Genomic DNA, 18,175 nt, shown 5'->3' with positions numbered 1-18,175 from the left:
ATCAATAAATAATAGAAATAATAATTGGCAGTGTTGGTAGGTGAGTGGCCGTTACAATTTTAGGAAGCAAGTTTGCTCTTGAGAATCCCCCCAGCCCCAAATTCATCCCTGTTTGACCAGAATAGGTCAATCCCCACAATGCAGCCAAAGAAAGTAGCAACAGTTGAAGGACTGGAGAACTGCAAATTCATGAAATCACCTGTGGGAACACTATCTGACTGACTTACAGTCCAACCCTAACCAATTTTTCAGTGCTGGTGCAGCCACAATGCAGCCCCAAGGTAAAGGTCCAAACATTCCCTTACCATGTGTTGAGCCCCAGAAGCCTCTATGGGTCTACTTAGGGCTGTGCCAGCTAAATCACTGGTGCAGAACTGAGTAGACCCGTGACTAACTTTCAGGCCCAGGATGGGGGTTAGGATGCTGCAGAGGCCTCCTCCGTTGTCCCCGCCTGCTACTGGGCCTAAACTGCCCTTCCCTGCCCCCTTCTACCCTCCTCCCACCTAGGTAGGAGTTACCCTGGTTGGTGGGTGCTGCTTCAATGCCGGTGGAGGCCTGCTGGCGCAGGGCTCTCTGTCAGTGACACTGGTCTTCACGCATTCGAAACATGCCTTATGGTACATTTGCTACAGTGTGTGTGTCTGTCCTTGCGATAAAAGGACATCTACAAGAGGGATCTGAAGGCCTTAGGAGTGGACCTCAACAGGTGGGAAACCCTGGCCTCTGAACGGCCCGCATGGAGGCAGGCTGTGCAGCATGGCCTTTCCCAGTTTGAAGAGACACTTGGCCAACAGCCTGAGGCTAAGAGGCAAAGAAGGAAGGCCCATAGCCAGGGAGACAGACAAGGGACAGACTGCACTTGTGTGGAAGGGATTGTCACTCCTGAATTGGCCTTTTCAGCCACACTAGACGCTGTTCCAGAACCACCATTCAGAGCGCGATACCAGAGTCTTTTCAGACTGAAGGTTGCCAACTATGTGTCTGTCCCACTTGTGGGAGCCAGTTTAGGATTGGGCTGTTCTGCTATATTCATTCATTCATACATTCATTCTTTAATTGATTCATAGAATTTATATCCTGCCTTTCTGTTCTGCAAAGGGCACTCAAGGCGGCTTACAAATAAAACAATACTACAAGCATCTGGATCCTGATTAAAATACGTTCATAAAAAAGCACCATGCCCCCCAGTGTCAGCATAAAAAGGCTTCCCTGAATAAAAAGGTCTTAAGACCCTGCCGAAAGGACTCTGAAGAGGGAGCTGTTCTCAATTCCAGGGGGAGGGAATTCCACAGATGGGGAGCCACCACGAAGAAGGCCCTCTTTCTTGCCACCATACCGCTCACCTCTGCTGGGGGCAGCACAGTTAGAAGGGCCCCCCTCTGACGACCTGAGAGGACTGGTTGGATTGTATGGAAGGAGGCAGTCCCTCAAATACCCTGGACCCGAGCCGTATCGGGCTTTAAAAGTCAAAAACTAGCACTTTGAATTTGGTCCAGAAACAAACTGGCAGCCAGTGTAGCTGCTAAAGCAGTGGCCTGAGTGAGTCAAATGGCTCTGCTATAACCAACAGATCCATCTCAGTTCCACTTATGAGGAGCTACAGTCAGTGGCTTCACTAGGGTTGGTGTCACCCGGTGCGGGAGGCCAGTGCGTCATCCCTATGATGGACCTCCACCCATGAGGTGGGTGGGCCAATGCCCCTGGCAGTGGGCATGGTGATGTACTATCACCCCTGCTGGTTTTTTTGGCTATAACTTTTGATTGAATAGAGATATTTCAATGCTGTTTTTTTCCTTGCTTTTGCAAGAAATTATGCATTGATTGATATATAATGTGATGGTATTTGAAAATACCAAGATTTTTAAAATGTTGGTTAGTAGTGTAACCCCCCCCGGCACATCACCCAGTTTGGTCCACACCCCCCTAGCTACATCACTGGCTACAGTTCCTTAGCAGTGCCATCTCACCCAGACCACAAATACAAAGAATAAAATAGTTACCTTTTTCCCATGTGCCGCTCCCATGATTTCAGGAGTTTGGTATGGCCTCCAGTAGCAATTTTGAATTACCCTCCTGGGCTTTGTTGTATGCGTGTGTGTAAGAGAGAGACGCAAACACATACAGTACTGGCCCTTTGGTGTTCCTTATTGTGCTGTCATCCTTATTGTGCCACTCTTTGTGAAGAGCTACAAACTGCATCCAGAGATAGGGAGGGTGCCAGAACGCAGCTCCGTGCACTCCACGTTCCTCACAGAGTGGCAGCAAAACAGTAGCAGCAGGATGTTCAAGGTGATGTGCAAAGAAGGTCTCCTCAGATGGCTTAACCTGGTGCATCAAGAATTCATTTTTTATATATCAAACGACTGGCTTGCACACTGCCAGGGGCGACACACAAAGGCAGCTTTCATGCTGTTGATGCCCAGCTTCTAAGCAGAGTTCCTGATTGTGAAAGCCTGTTGAAGATTAGAGTAATCAGACTTGACACAGCAAGATGTCACCGAACACAGAGCTGATCGAAGCAGGAATAAAACCTGCGCAGCATGGTTGGGCCCCAGCTGGGTGAGCGCCTTCCTCGCTGGGGGATTTGTGCCAGCTTCTCTCTCCATTTGCTCGTCACTTCGATGAGGCATCAGCAAAAGAACCTGGGACTGAAACACACTGAAGCCCAGTTCTGGAGAAGCGTTGCAGCGGGGTCCTGCCAAGCAAGCTGGATCCACTGCCTGGCATATAAGTTCACCGCCAACCAGGCAGTTCTTGAACTTTTCCCCCCAAATTCTTGCTGCTGCCTATTGAGTAGCTTGAACAACAGAGTTGCATAACGGGAAGGCAGCAAGCCACTGCCATGGAACAAAAGAGCCTGAGTGGATCGACACGGGTATCTACTGGAATATTTTTGTACCTCTGGAACTGTGGCTATGGTGCTATCGGTGTCCTCTTTCCCCCAATATGTGTGCAGTCTAACCTAACCCAATTTTGGTTTCTGGCTGGCAATCCTGGGAGCTAGGCAGAACTTCACACTACAAGGGGTGAGATCAGGCCAAACTCTTAGGAGAGGCCATGCTAATTAAGGGCCATTAAGGGGAAGGAACCTGTAGGAGGTCTGTATGCCTCCTTTTCTCTAAGGTAGATCTGTGGTGTCCTATTCTCAGAGCTGTCCTTAGGGCAATTTGGCCACATTGGGCCCCATGCCTGGAGGGTGGTGAGTGGAGCATCTGCAGCTGGCACCTCGCTCTATAGCCGATGCTCCAGCATGGAATCTTCCATGCTGCGGTGTTGCAAGGAGAGCATGGCAAGTGGAGCACTGCTACTGGCCTGTTCACTCCTGGGTCCAATTGGCCTTAATTCCTCCCCCCCTCCCCAGAAGCAGTTGGCAGTGACACCACTGCTGGGTGCCTTGCCACTGCTGCTCATACTGATGAGTTGGGGAGGTATGGGGGTGCCCCCCCCCTGCAAAAATGTTCTTGCATTGGACCCTGCAGTTCCTAAGGCTGGCCCTGCCCATCCTAGTAGATTCTTGCTGCAAGCACAAGTCCTACTGCATAATGAATTGAATTCTAGCTGCCATGGGCTGTCACCTGGACAAACTCTCCTAACAACGACCGGAGTCTCAGTGCAGCATGCACCCTGCCATTCCCTTTGTCTCTTGGGAACGTCTTCAATTTGGGGCGCAATCAAGCCTTTTGTGTACTTCTGGAAGGACACACTCAAGCCCAGTCCAATCCAGGAAACTCTGCTGGATACCCAAACAGAAGCTCCAAAGCTTTGTCCACCCAGAAATACTTTTGTTTCCTTTGTGCAAAGTCCTATAACTGCCTCTGCTCTGGAAGCAGAACTTCTAAACTCTCTGGAGATGTCCATGCTGCATATTCTGAGCTCTCTTTCCAAGGAGAAACGTCCTCCATTCGAGGTCACTTTTCTTGGGAAAGTATCCTTGTTGCTGGCCTTTTCTCTTCATCTTGTCATTTGCCAAGGTGCCCATCCTGCTGTGCATTTTGAGGGTCTCTACCCCCTAGACTCCCCTTCTATTTGGTGGTATTTTTTCCCCTACTGAAAGCCTCCACATTTTGGCTTGGCAGTGCTGTTCTGAGGTCAGGAAGCCTGAAGAATAAAAATGGTGATGGAGCCAACTTGAGCGAAGGTGTGGTTTTGCTAAGCGTACAAAATAAGTCCATATATAGGAGCTTGAACGGGAGTATAAAGGGGGATATTTACAAGGTATAAAAGCCCAACCCCTGAATGACTCAGAGGTGTTCCTCTGCTTGACAATTTGCTGTTTCACTTATCTGCTTGTGCACAAGCTGAATAAAGTGATGATGAATTGAATTACTGGCATTGTCTGAGTGACCCAATAGTTGGACAACAGACCCATGGTGACCCCCTTGAGGTCAGCTAAGGGGGGGCACTTCACATTATGCTGATCTTTCTAACCTTCTTATAACACACTCTTTCCATATCTGTGGCCTACTTTCCCAAAGGACCAAGCATCCTGATGTCACACTTCTAGCTCTCCCATCTCCCTGATGTTTGTGTGGCTTATACTTCTCAAACAGTACATCCAGTTCAATAATAATAACTCGGTATTTATATACCGCCTTTTTGGTCATCGGATTACTTCTCTGACTTTATTCAAGGCGGTTTACATAGTCAGGCATTTCTAAACTCCTCAAGGGGATTTTTACAATAATAAATGGTTCTATATTTCAAGAACCACACAACATTTCAGATGGATCTTCTGGGTCTGATCTCACTTCTGGCCTCCAGTGCTTCCCATGCAGGCTGACAAGCAGCTCCTTCATCTCTCACATGGAGGGCAGCCAAGACGCTTCTTTGCTCACAGACAGTAGAGCAGATGGAATAACTCGGCTCAGCTTGTCAGCTGCTTCAAGGTCTCGCCGTTCAGGGAGCTGCCGCTGTTCTCGAACTGGTGACCTTCTGATGTTATCTTCGGGCATAGTGGAAATGGAAAAGGTGCAAAAGAGAGCGACTAAGATGATTATGGGGCTGGGGCACCTTCCTTACGAGGAAAGGCTACGGCGTTTGGGCCTCTTCAGCCTAGAAAAGAGACGCCTGAGGGGGGACATTTGAGACATACAAAATTATGCAGGGGATGGACAGAGTGGATAGGAGATGCTCTTTACACTCTTAACATAACACCAGAACCAGGGGACATCCACTAAAATTGAGTGTTGGGAGAGTTAGGACAAAAGAAAATATTTCTTTACTCAGCGTGTGATTGGTCTGTGGAACTCTTTGCCACAGGATGTGGTGATGGCGACTGGCCTGGACGCCTTTAAAAGGGGATTGGACAAGTTTCTGGAGGACTAGATGGGCCTATGGCCTGATCCAGTGGGGTTGTTCTTATGTTCTTATGGCTAACGGAGGCGCTACCCTCTAGACCAGACCTCTTGCTCTTCAACACTTCCTTGAGTTCCAATGTCTGCTTTGTTTTCATTTTTTGGTAATCTTTCTTCCCTAAGTTCAGCTTCCCCTTCCTTTTATGGATTCTAGAGCCACTGCATCACTACAATTAAGTACTTTTAAATCTAATTGATTTAAATAGGAAAATTAAGCATGTGTTTAGCTCTTTCTCATTTAAATACATGGTACGTTAATGCTTGCCTCTGAATGACCAATATCCTTTTACCCACTGAATAAAATGCCCAGGCTTTAAAAAGATTTGGGTTTTTTTTTTTGTTCAGTGGTGACACATAGGTCTAACATTCACTGTTTTTCCTGTGTTTTAAGGAAAGATTTCCATCTGCTGGTTAGAAAGTAAACATGCCTAATTTTTCTTGTACCACAAGAATTTTTAGATGCATTGTAGAACATTGGGGAATGTTTGTCACTGAAAATTCAATTAATTCCAATGCTTCTTATGCGATTTCCAAAGAAGTAACATCATGCATGCAAGGTAGAAAAGTGTGTACATCCAGAGTCTTGCCTGATGTTGCAGGTACAAGGAACACTCCTAGAAATGAACACCTGTCTGTATACTGAACTCTATATTGGGAGTACTGGGGAAGCCCTGAAGGGCTTTCCCAGACCTCCTAATGGCTTATAATGCATTAAAAACGTCACTTCTTGTTTCATGGAGGCAGTAGTGTAAAAAGTAGTGTTTTTTTCACTGTTGGGCTCAGAGGATCCTCCGGGGGGGGGGCGTTCTCTAGTATTTGCGATTTCAGTTAACTGTTGGGGGTTCTGGAACAGAACCCCTGAAGATACCAGGGCACACCTGTACTATATACAATAACTCAGACATTAATGATTTGAAGTGTAATGTGTAGTTTGGCCCTTAGAATGTCTGAAAATGTTATGCCCGGAGAATGGCCAATGCAAAAGTTACGACTCGAGCCACAGAAAAGCAGCTGGAACTCGTCCTTAAATCAGTGACAGATGAAAATGAATGGACAAGTTCCAAACCGGTAGTAAAACGAAGCAAACTTTTAATAACGAAAACAAATTGAGAAACTTTTTTTCCCCTTGAGTGCCCCTAGCCCGGGTGCAGATAATAGTCGTGCGTCCTCAGTACAGCCCACCAGGTGAGTAAACCTTCCAGCTGACCTCCCCCGTTTTTGCAGTCCCAGGCTGGCAGCAAACCCAGAAGGTTTATCGAGCCCTTACTGAGCTCAGGTGATGGGCTGCACTGTGCAGGCTCATGGTCAATAAATGTACAGGAAAAGGAGAAAATGAAGCTTAGTGGAAAAATTATTCTAGCTAGGAAGCTAGGATAAGAAACAGCATCTGAGGAAAATTTAAACATTGATAAAATTCAATTAAGAAGGCAGACTTTAAAAAACAGCCAGGGTGTTTTAACTATACAAGAACCACATTAAGACTGAAGACACACATAATATACTGTATTAAGAGCTTACTGTGCTATGAACAGCTTGTGATCTGTTTCCATATTAACATCTCTCTAGCACACCAGTGAACTGAATGCTGATGTGTCAGTCTTCCCCCTTCCATCTTGCTTGCCGCCATAGTGACTACTGCCACTGAATTCTTCTTGCAGCATTGAAACAAAAACAGCCAAGTGACCGAGGCTGGGCCCAGAGGTGGTGGAATGCTGAGGTGTTTGAGTAGCATGTACCACTTTGGGCTCAGGAGGCACCCGGACAACAGTTCCCTATGCCAATATTTAGTTCACAAGGCATACAGGTTCTAGCCCAGCCCTTCACCACCTGCGCTGGTTTTGTTTGCTGCGAGTGTTCAACATAAAAGAGCATTCAAAAATGTCCCCCAAGTTAGAGACTGGAATTCTGTCACCTGAGGATTGTATCACTTGATTCAGAATACACCAGGGTTGGGATGGAAATGATGCAACATCCTCCCATCTCTGGCACTGGGCTGCATAGCAATTGGTTTTCCAGCTGGGAAAGGAAATGGCTGAGGTGGCAGTAGTACTAAAGTAGCAACCGAGGAGGGAATGGAAACGTTGACTATCAGTGCTTGATTCACTGGTGTGCTAGAGGCAGACATAGATATAAAAAGGGAGCACGCAGCACAGTTGAAACAGGTTCTCTCTTTCCGCTGTGCAAGGCCTCAGTGCGAGCAACTCTGTCAAGACATTTGTCCGGAGGTCTGGGCTCCCCACCTGATCACAGGTCTTCCACCGTCACGTCTTCCACGTGAAGAGGCAAGGCAAACTGAAAGCATGATGACAGAACAGCACACTGAAATCCTACTAGCCTGATTCTGCTGCCGACACTTCTTTTTTTAAAGCAGGATGGCAGCTTGCAGTAGACAGGAACGAGGGCTGAATCTGCTGGAACTGATCCCACCACCCCCCCTTGCCCACAGAGAAGAGTTTGTTGCTTAAGGCCACAGGGGACTATTGCTCCAGACCCAGCACATTACTAGTCCATCTTCCTAGGTACACAGCCTTCCATTTCGAGAACTTCAGGCCAGCCGTCATATTTGTTTGTATCCTTATTGTTTTTCAAGTACTGTGGAAACAAAAAAGGAGACAGTTAACCATGTGACTCGCAGAATGGGGAGGAACTCCCTTGCATCTTCAGGCATTTTACACAGCTTTGCCAAATGCTGGACACCCAAACTGACAAAGCTGTTTTGGTCCATCTAGCTCAGTACTGGTTTACTTTGATCAGTGGCATCACTAGCTGGGTGCAGAGGGAGTGACATAGGAGGTGCTGCAGCAGGCGACTGGTCTGGGAGTCCTGCAGAGAGCGGGCTGGTCTGCAGTGAGCTAGCTGGTCCAGAGGTACCACAGCAGATGGCTGGCCCAGGAGTGCCATGACAACTGGCTGGTCTGCAACGCCAGTCCCGTTCTCCCAAGAGGATGGGGTTGAAGCAAGACTGGGTCATAGGGCTGACCCCATTGGCACTCTAGCTGACACCAAGCCTAGTGACGCCACTGACTTTGATCAGCAAAGACTGAACTCTGTACTCTGAAATCGTTCATCTGGAGATGCCAGGAGCTGAACCTGGGACCTTCTGCATGGAAAATATATGACTATCACTTTTAGCCCCTCCCCTTCCTTTCAGGGTGTTTTAAGGCCACTGAAGTGAGTAAGCGGGAGGGAGGCATGGGTCAAAATCTGCAGCCCCCTAAGTGTGCAGTCTGAAATAATTTGCTTCACCCTGCTGCATGGTACGGGCCAGACTTGTGTATCTCCCACTAAGTGGGAAAGTGTGTCTAGGATTGCGGCCTCAGAGCCATAGTCTTAGTATGTGAGGTCACTACAAGAAAGTCTGCTTCCATTTGTGAAAATCTTCCAGGAGAAGAAAAAAAAAATACCTTGTGGCAATTTTACTGTATAGAAAATGGCAGTATAAATTGGCCTCCTCTCTCCCTCTGGATTCCTGGTTACAGACAGGTGCACCTTAGAGAAGTGTTTCACCTACCTGTAAACTTGATAGCAAGTGGAAAAGGAGGCTAGATACCAGAAGGTTACAGTTTGGTGTTTTATACAGAACCTCACACTGCTCTTGTGCCAATACTGCAAACTTTTCTTGAACTTGGACAGAGTTTACAAAGGGGTTAGGAGTGTGTTCACATGTGGGAGTTCTGCAGGGGCAACTGCTGAGGGGGAAAGACTGCAAAACAGGTGGATGCTCATGCAAAGAGTGTGCACATCGGTTCCTTAGGATTGCAGTTACTGTTTGCCAAGAGATACCTCTTCGAACGGGCTTTTCGCTGTGAGCCCCTTCCCGCCAAGAAATATCCAGTTGTCTCGAAAACCCAGTTTGGTAGCGTAGCTGCTTCCTAGCTCAGTGAGCAATGCCCGTGCTTCATCATTCAGTCTGAGAGAAAGAAAAGCTCTGGATTATTATTCATAATGCTTGAGATCTCTGTACTGTTTCTCATGAATACTTCCAAAGCAGTGTACAAAAACACAAATGTTAAAATAGGGAAAAGCAACTAAAACACACCAGGGTAATACTTTGCTAGGAGTTTGTACCAGGGGTTCCTTCCTGGTGGGTTTCAGCTGCTAGGGTCTTAAATTAGTTCTGAGTCCAAAAGGCCTAATTTGGGGGATTTTCCATGCAAACTGATGGTCAGACTCACCAGCAGCAGTCCTTCTTCTAATGTAGGGGTGCTCACACTTTTTTGGCTCGAGAGCTACTTTGAAACCCAGCAAGGCCCGGAGATCTACCAGAGTTTTTTTGACAATGTTCGCGCCATCATAACATATAACATTTATGTGTACAATGTATGTTGGTGTACCTTGAGCCCCACTGAGTATAACAGGACTTACTCCTGAGTAGACATGCCTAGGATTAGGCTGTGAGGCTGCAATCCTAGCCACACTTACCTGAGAGTAAGCCCCATTGAGTACAATGGGCCTTACTCCCAGCGTTTCCTCCCAGAGGCACCTGAAGGGGGCGGTCGGCACTCCGCGATCTACTCATTTTGCCTCGCGATCTACCGGTAGATCACGATCCACCTATTGAGCACCCCTGTTCTAACGGCTTCTATTTCCCTCTCCAAAGCCCCCTAAAACAATGACACTACATGGTGACATATTGTTGTTCTGATGAGGGCTTTTGGAAAACAAAATGACCACCATGCAGGCAGGTCTTTTCCCAGAATAACCAATCAGAGCAATACGACATCATCATATAGCATCATTCTAGTGTCTTATGGGGACAGAAATGGTGTTAGTTCTAGCCTTTATTCTTCCTCAATTTCAAGTAGCAAATTAATTTTCAGTTCTTTTCCTAACACCAATGGCTTTGAGGGCATTTTAGTTGTTTAAAAAAGAGGTACATAAAATATGCTAAGTAAATAAAATAAAGATAACTTCCATCCTCAAAATGTGTTGTCTCAGGGCTCAATTGTATCTAATTTTCCAGTGTTGATGCAGTGTTGATGCCAATGGGGCATGCACTGCATACTGGGGGGGGGGGGAATCATGGATGCCCCCTCAAGATAAGGGAACATTTGTTCCCTTACCTTGGGTCTGCATTGTGCCTGCATTGATACTGGAAAGTTGGATAGGACTGGGCCCTCAGTCAGTAAAACCCCTGCTAAATCACTAAGGGACTGTTTGGATTTTCCTTTGACATATAAATTGCTTCAGCTTGAACCCGATAGTTTCAATTTTCATGTTTGCAAAATATTTCAAATAGGGTCTGGGGCAGGGGAGAGTGAAGGACCAATGTGATAACAAATAGAAATAATTTCTATCTACTGTATTTCTTTCAAGTAACAATGCTTGGAATTTAGACATTACTCATTCTCTATCTTCTGCAAAACATTCTGTATCCATAATTTTTTGTTTAGTTAAAAAAATGTATAGCCTGTCCTTTTAGTAAAGCTTTTAGGGCAGCTAACATGAACAATTAAAAAAAAACTCCCCCTTACAGACCAGGGACAGAGACCTGGGGGCAGTGACTTCCTAAGGCCCCCTATTGCCCAATTATTATCAACTTTCCAGCACTGATGGAGCCATGACAGCGGTGTGCGCACTGCATTTTGCAGTGGGAGGGGGCAGTCACAGAGGCCTCCTCAAAGTAAGAGAAGCTTGTTACCTTATCTTGGGGCTGTATTGTGGCTGCACAAGTGCTGGAATGTTGGTTAGGACTGGGCTGCTAATGAATTCATGGCAGCAGGAGATACGTAATTTGGGGACCAGATGATTAACAGTTCACATGTCATGCCACAGGTTTGAGAAAGCTGAACAATATGCTTTAGAAGTTCACTTACTTTGTTGCTGGGTCATCATAGGAGGCTATAAGCACTAGGGTACCCCTCTCAATTCCTTTCAGAAATTCCAATAAACTTTTAACATCTAAATAATAAAGGAAAAACATGAGATTTGCTATTTTCCTTCTTATCCTGCCATCTAGTGGTCATGCCGGTGATTGCAGAAAAAGAACAAAGAGTGGACTAGAAGGCACATTTCTGGGTGAAGAGGTATCTCTTTGGGGTGTGAGATGAGGTGGTGGACTTGTTGTCTTGCAGGAGCACATGTGGTCTTCACCTCCACCCAATGCTCAGCTACCACGTTTGGACATAAAGCAAACATGAGAAGGGCACCGGCTGTCTCCAGCAATTCCAAAGGAGGCAAAAACCCAGTTTGCAATGGTCCTGAACTTTTCACTGCTCAGGGGAGTGGGGAGAGTGCAACAATATAAAGTGGTTTAAAGCCCATCTGTTCAGTTGTGGCACATCATCAGTTCAAAAGAAAAGAAGAGACAACTCTCCTCCCCCCACTTTCTTTCTAAGCTGTCCCTGGAACTCAAGGAGTGACCAAGGAGTCCCCAGAGGGTGGCCCATTCAGGCTCTGGTGTTAAGAATCATATCTTTCTTTTAATATTTTCTCTTAAGTTCTCTTTATACCATGCCAGTTTACACTGTAATAATGGACAATAAAAATCTTCCCTCCAGACAACTGTTGGAACTTGGATGCAACACTGCCTGCAGGACTCTGGAGAACAGTGTACTGTCCAGACACCTGAACATCTTTATCTGCCCCTCTATGGTTCTTAGTTTCTACAGGTGGGGACTTGGTATCCAAGAGGGATCCGTTCTCAAACCCCCATGGATATAAAAATCTAATGTTTCGGCCCCTTTAAAGCCTCTAAAGATGACCAGGCTGTGCTCTGGTCACCTCTGGAGGATATCTGAAGCCTACAGAGGTCACGTGTTTGCCCACTCCTTCTGTGTACTTCAGAATGGCCAAAAAAAACACAATTTCCGGTTTCTGGAGGGAAACTGGAGTGATTATAATATGTTTTAATCTGTGACTTAAAGGCTCAAGCATAATGCTAAATTATGGTTTAAACATTTTTAATGCCTTATATTTTTAATGCTTTATATGACACTGGGATGCCTGGGGCTTCCCAAAGACCCAAAGGGCTTCCCCGGCCTCCTAATGCCTTATAAGGCATTAAAAACATCACCTCCAGTTTCCCTCTGGAAACCAGAAATTGCATTTTTTTTTAACAATTCTGGAACCCACAGAAGCATCAGGCGGACACGTGCAGCCTCTGGGGACTTCAGAAAGCCCTCCAGAGGCAACCAGAGCACAGTTCCGGTCACCTTCGGACAGTTCAGGTGGGGCCAAGTCTGGTTCAATGCGGATCCAGGGGACCCGCATTGAGCCATATATATATATATATTCGTGGATATAAAATCAGTGGATAAACAGGCTCTATCTGTATTTCCTTTCTCCACACAATCTCCCTTTCAGACTATTGAAGAAGGAGGATGTGCTCTACTAGGACTCTGTGCCCACCAAGCCATCCTCACCAGACTCCTACGCAAAGGGAACAGCTTCTAGAGTGTTCTGTCCCAAAGCCTCTGATACTTCAGAAGATTTATGTAAGCAACTATGAACTGTGAGTAAAGTAGTCACAGTGAACTATGATTGAAACGAATAGCCTCTGCTCCTGTATATGTTTATTGATAGCAGCTAGCTGGGTGGTGTATCATTTACCATAGGAAAGGGAGTGCTTTAGCTGACTGCTCCTCTGCTCCCCCCTGCCAAATTTCCCAATAACAACACCACCAGCCTTGCCTTCCAATACCAACTGATGCCAGTTTTGTATTACGGACTTTTTCACTGGAATAATAATAAAATAAACACGATGACACTGCTTTGTTGAAACTCAGGCCAAGCCTCAAATCTCCTTAGCTTAAGCAAACATAGAGCCTGATTTAGCCATCCAACAAGAAAAGCAGGGTGTAGAGGAAAGATATCTTGGTGATCTGCATGTGTTTGTGTGTGTACATCATGGCTTACCCAAGAACTCCTGATGACACATGCTGCCTCCTCCCCTCCTGCCCTGTCAGAAGCTCTAGTCCACCACCTCTATTCCACTTCCTCTTCCATTCTACCCCCTCTTCCAAAACAAGGAGTGAGAGGAGGAGAAAGAGTAATGTAGATTAGTGGTGGACAAAGGTGGGGGTGCCCCCTTCCAATCTGCTGCCTGAGGTTGTCTGCCTCAGTTGGCCTCATGGATGGGCTGGCCCTGGTGTAAATGATTAATGCTTTCCCATTCACTACTTTCTTCCCAACAACACAGCCTCCCCAACTGCATTCTTTCCCTGTGCTTGTTTCCCAGCTGGGTCCAGAAAGCCGGTAGGCTGGGAGGAAAAATAGTCTGAAGGAGGGATGGGGGGAGAGGGAAGGTGTTAAATTATCTACTATTATTCCCTGCAAAATGCTCTCCCCACATTTATGATAGACGGCAAAAATGGGGCTTGGGGATCCCATAGTTGGTGGCACACTACTGAATTCTGGATTCAGCGGGGGTAAGCAAAAGACACAACAACAAACCCTGGAACAAGACAAAGCCAAAACTGAAGAGCACCCCCCCCACCACACACACATACACAAACATGCACACAATCGAGGCTTATGGTATCACATTTTCTATCCTACGTGCACAATTACATGTGAAATGGCACAAACAAATGGACCTACCTCCAGAATACATATCAAAGGATGCCATTTTTTGGGGTCGTCCATTGGTTCCTAAATGTTTGAAGACAAACATTTGAATGTTTGAACACAACTTTTGAACACAACACACATTTGAATGTTTGAACACAATAATAATAATAATAACTTTTAAGGAAACAAATGGATATATACTTTGTTCATAACTTCTTTTCCAATTGTCGGGAAAGTGACATTTCAACCATTTTGCTGCAAAGCTCCAGAACTCTGTGGTTCAGAATTATCATAGGCAGAAAAAAGTTTGTAAACCATTGAAAGTCATATTTATTTTATTTTTTATTTACCAATTTATATCTCGCTTTATCTCTCTGGTTGGCAACCTTCAGTCTCGAAAGACTATGGTATAAGCCTACAGAACGCAGTATTCCCAGGTGGTCTCCCATCCAAGTACTAACCAGGCCTGATCCTGCTTAGCTTCCGAGATCAAGCATGTGCAGGGTAACAGAGTGCCTATTAAACTTATCTCTCTAGTGGGCATTCAAAGCGGTTATGATGCAGGCACTAATTCCTGTGAGGTACAGACTCACGTCCTTTGTCTGACTGCCGCTGCTGCTTAAAAAGATTTTGAAGGACTGCCAAAAGACCATGAGATCATGAATAGGCCAATAGGTCATGAGATCCGCCACTGTTAAGACCCATAGAATTGGGGCATTTAATTAATGAAAATTACAATACATTTTTGTCTGTAAAATGCTATTAGACAAAATTCTGCATTGGTTTCTGGAGCTCAGTAAGAACTGGTTGCCCAGTAGTGGTTGGTCCATTGAACAGCTGCTTTGAACCAGACAGTGGGGCTTAAGTATCTATATTGTTCACCCTCTTTGCACCAGTTCAAACCTATAGGAAAAGGTTAGTATTTTTTTTAAAATAACGTTGATCTGCTTTGTGTGCGTTGAAAGGAAAAATAATAATTACTAATAATAATACAAGGGAACAGTGTGGTAGTAATTGGGGTTCAGAAACCTCATCTTTCACTCACTGAACCTATAATCACCTCCCATGGCCTGTTTAAATAGAGTGATTAACCACTGAATGAGGTTTATCTAAGTGCAGAGATGGCAAATTTCCACTATGCCTGCCTGCTGAATGACAAACTGTTTTCTCAAGGTCAATGTGCTCATCTTCAAGTTTCCTTGGTAACAGGGGGCTGGCTCTGGTAAGAAAGGGCACATGTGCACTAGTGTTTCAACAACACTGAACCTGTATGTGGAGAAGGTGTGCAGCATCAACCAGTGTGCTCTGAGTGAGTACAATGACCACAGAGCATCTCTGACGACAGGGATGATGGGCAAATCACCATCTCCAATATGTCATTCTTCTGCCACTGCACCCCTGGAACTACATGGCAGGGAGATGGTTGAATGCTTGACACAGGTGGAGCTCTCAGCATGAGTAAGGAGGTAGAACAAGTAATACCTGTGTACAAGAGAAAGCTATTAATACATCGAAAGCTTACCATTGATAAGGGCAATGTTTAGACCCCGGCCAATGTTATTTTTCACGCTGCTCATCAAACTAACAAAGCAAGACAAAAAAAAGAGGAGGTATTTATTAGCAATGACTGGTATATAAAATGCCATTGTTGGTGTCAGATGATTACACATCATAGGAAATGCGCTATGCATTTTGCACAGAACTTACATGGCATTATCAAAGCACATGGAAGGTCCGACGACATTGGCTGCGCCACTGGTTATTCTGAAGTTGAAGGTATTGTCAGGGCAGGTTTTTTTGTTGCGGCACTTGTTCTGCACCGGTAGCGCTTCTGCTAGAAAAAAAAAGGATTGCAAAATTGCAAAACTGAAACACATCCCCCATGTTGGTTTGGGTTGAATATGCAGCACATTAAAGGCGCAGGCCCTGTACATTGTGGGACTCATTCAAGGGTTTCATAGGTCTCTGTGCAAAGATGTTGGTGGGAGGCAGAGGGGGAGAAGAGGGTTTAACCTGGAAGGCTCTCTGTCTCCCACATCTCTAATTGGACCATACCTATTGGTGCCCAAGTCAAAGCCTTGCCAAATGACCTGCTGGGAGAAAAAACAACGGGCAAGCCTTGAAGTGTGCAAGGTTTCCAGCTAACCAGAAGGAGAAAAGAGAAACCCGGGCCTGCTTTTGGGTCTTTATACAGGAGCTTGATCTACAGAAATCAGCAGGAAAAGCAGCAGCATAGCTGACAGGTTGCCTCTCCAGGGCACGCCAGTCGTCCTACTGCCCCCTCCGCCCCCCACCCGGAAAAAATTGCAGGAAAAGGAAGGAAGGAAGCTGGAGAGGGAGGAGACAGGAAAGAAGGAAGAAGGCAAAGAGAGAATGTGCTAGGTCTAAGGGAATAACATATGCAAGGCACCAAGAATTCCTGAAAATGCCTGAGACAGCCCAATAGTGGGATTCTATTCAGGGATATATGCCTATCCCTGAATATTGCACCACAGATTTCTCATGAAAAAAACCACGTGCTCCCCTACGAATAAAGAGTACAGTAAGTACAGCTGAACAGCTCTTAACTCTTATTGCCTCCCACACATGCCAGTGTACGGAGAAAGGGAGATGGCAAACGCCTAGAATTTGAAGCTGGGAGAAGGAAGCTGGCTGGAGCTGGGGCAAAAGGGTTCCCACCTTCATGATGATCCCTGCAGGACTGGTATAACAATTCAATGCTTGCCATGTTAGACAACAAAATAAATTACAAATGCTTTCCATGTTCTAAAAGAAAATCAGTTATAAAATCAAAATACTCACGTGTTTGCTTGTTTTCAGTCCCTGTGTGGCAACAAGTGGAAAAAACACACACACACAAAACAGAAATAAGTGACCAGTTGTGATTCTTTTATATTTATAAAATATTAGAAGGATCTGTGTTCCTAACAACACAGTCCTGGAACGTGCTGGAATCCCTAGCATGTATGCACTGCTGAAACAGAGACGCCTGCGTTGGCTTGGTCATGTCGTGAGAATGGATGATGGCCGGATCCCAAAGGATCTCCTCTATGGAGAACTCGTGCAAGGAAAGCGCCCTACAGGTAGACCACAGCTGCGATACAAGGACATCTGCAAGAGGGATCTGAAGGCCTTAGGAGTGGACCTCAACAGGTGGGAAACCCTGGCCTCTGAGCGGCCCGCTTGGAGGCAGGCTGTGCAGCATGGCCTTTCCCAGTTTGAAGAGACACTTGGCCAACAGTCTGAGGCAAAGAGGCAAAGAAGGAAGGCCCATAGCCAGGGAGACAGACCAGGGACAGACTGCACTTGCTCCCGGTGTGGAAGGGATTATCACTCCCGGATTGGCCTTTTCAGCCACACTAGACGCTGTGCCAGAACCACCTTTCAGAGCGCGATACCATAGTCTTTCGAGACTAAAGGTTGCCAATAATAATAAGAAGGATCTGTGTGTCCAAGGCTCCTCCCTAGTTTTCTGGATGAATTATGATCCTTCTCTTAAAATTGGGGGGGGGGGGGAGAAAGAGTTCAAATGAACCACCCCTCTGTGTGCGCTGATAAGCCTACTTTAGAAAGAGAGGTGGTTTGGACAACCATTGGATGCGTCCTATCAGTAAAGAAAATGGGTCGTGACTCACCCGGAAAACAGAGGAGGGTCCAGAACAAATGCTGGCTGTGAGCTTGCACCTCTCTTATCATATGAGGCTGGCTGAGCAGGGAGAATACTGTTTGCTTCCAAAGAAGATCTGGAATCTACTGTTCAAACTGTGGGGTCAAATTCTGATCTGGGGACAAGGTGTGATTTGCTGTAACCCAAGCCTACCCAGTTCAGATGTAATGGCCAAACACAATGATCATGGATCGGGAAGCGAAGAAGGGTATTGGAGCACGAGGAATGGCTCCAGTGGGAGTTTTGGGCTGCAACACCCAAGCCAGCCAGTGTCTCTGTGTTTCTCTCACTGCATTGTTGACTGATGATTCCAGGGACACCAGCGTTCCATGGATGCAGCAGGTGAAGGAGAGAAGGCAAGGTTGCCAGTTCATAACCCAGATGCTTCTCATGCTTCTTTAACAGTTCTCCAGTCCTGTTGGAGAATGTGTCCTCCTGTCTTACTTTTTCATTGCGGGGATGACTCATTTGCTCCACAGGGGGGTTGACTAGAGAACTTTACTGGCCTTGATGCGCTTCAAATTTCGTTGGCAAACAGCAGAGAGGGATTGTACCCCCATCATGGACTGAGACCATGGGGTGGGCAGAAGGCTTTAACCCCATTCTCTAGCATAGTCCTAGTCAGCTCTCCCAACTTCCAGCA

General features: G+C 46.0%; 1 protein-coding gene across 1 annotated transcript in view; it reads right to left on the bottom strand.

The window, feature by feature from the left end:
* Positions 1 to 7,856: 7,856 nt before the first annotated feature.
* FAM3D (FAM3 metabolism regulating signaling molecule D) overlaps positions 7,857 to 18,175 on the bottom strand; it is a 29,199-nt gene continuing 18,880 nt past the window's right edge. The window contains exons 4-10 of the mRNA XM_066612991.1: positions 16,501 to 16,517; positions 15,573 to 15,699; positions 15,388 to 15,446; positions 13,896 to 13,946; positions 11,171 to 11,255; positions 9,138 to 9,264; positions 7,857 to 7,946 (exon numbers count right to left, since the gene is read on the bottom strand). Of these exons, the coding sequence (XP_066469088.1) occupies positions 7,857 to 7,946; positions 9,138 to 9,264; positions 11,171 to 11,255; positions 13,896 to 13,946; positions 15,388 to 15,446; positions 15,573 to 15,699; positions 16,501 to 16,517 (556 nt within the window). The remainder of the gene's footprint in view (positions 7,947 to 9,137; positions 9,265 to 11,170; positions 11,256 to 13,895; positions 13,947 to 15,387; positions 15,447 to 15,572; positions 15,700 to 16,500; positions 16,518 to 18,175) is intronic.

Source organism: Tiliqua scincoides, chromosome 2 (assembly GCF_035046505.1).
Source record: "Tiliqua scincoides isolate rTilSci1 chromosome 2, rTilSci1.hap2, whole genome shotgun sequence".
NCBI classification, from domain to species: Eukaryota; Metazoa; Chordata; class Lepidosauria; order Squamata; family Scincidae; genus Tiliqua; species Tiliqua scincoides.
The sequence above is the reverse complement of the archived record's forward strand: the minus strand, read 5'-3'. Positions and strand labels throughout refer to the sequence as shown.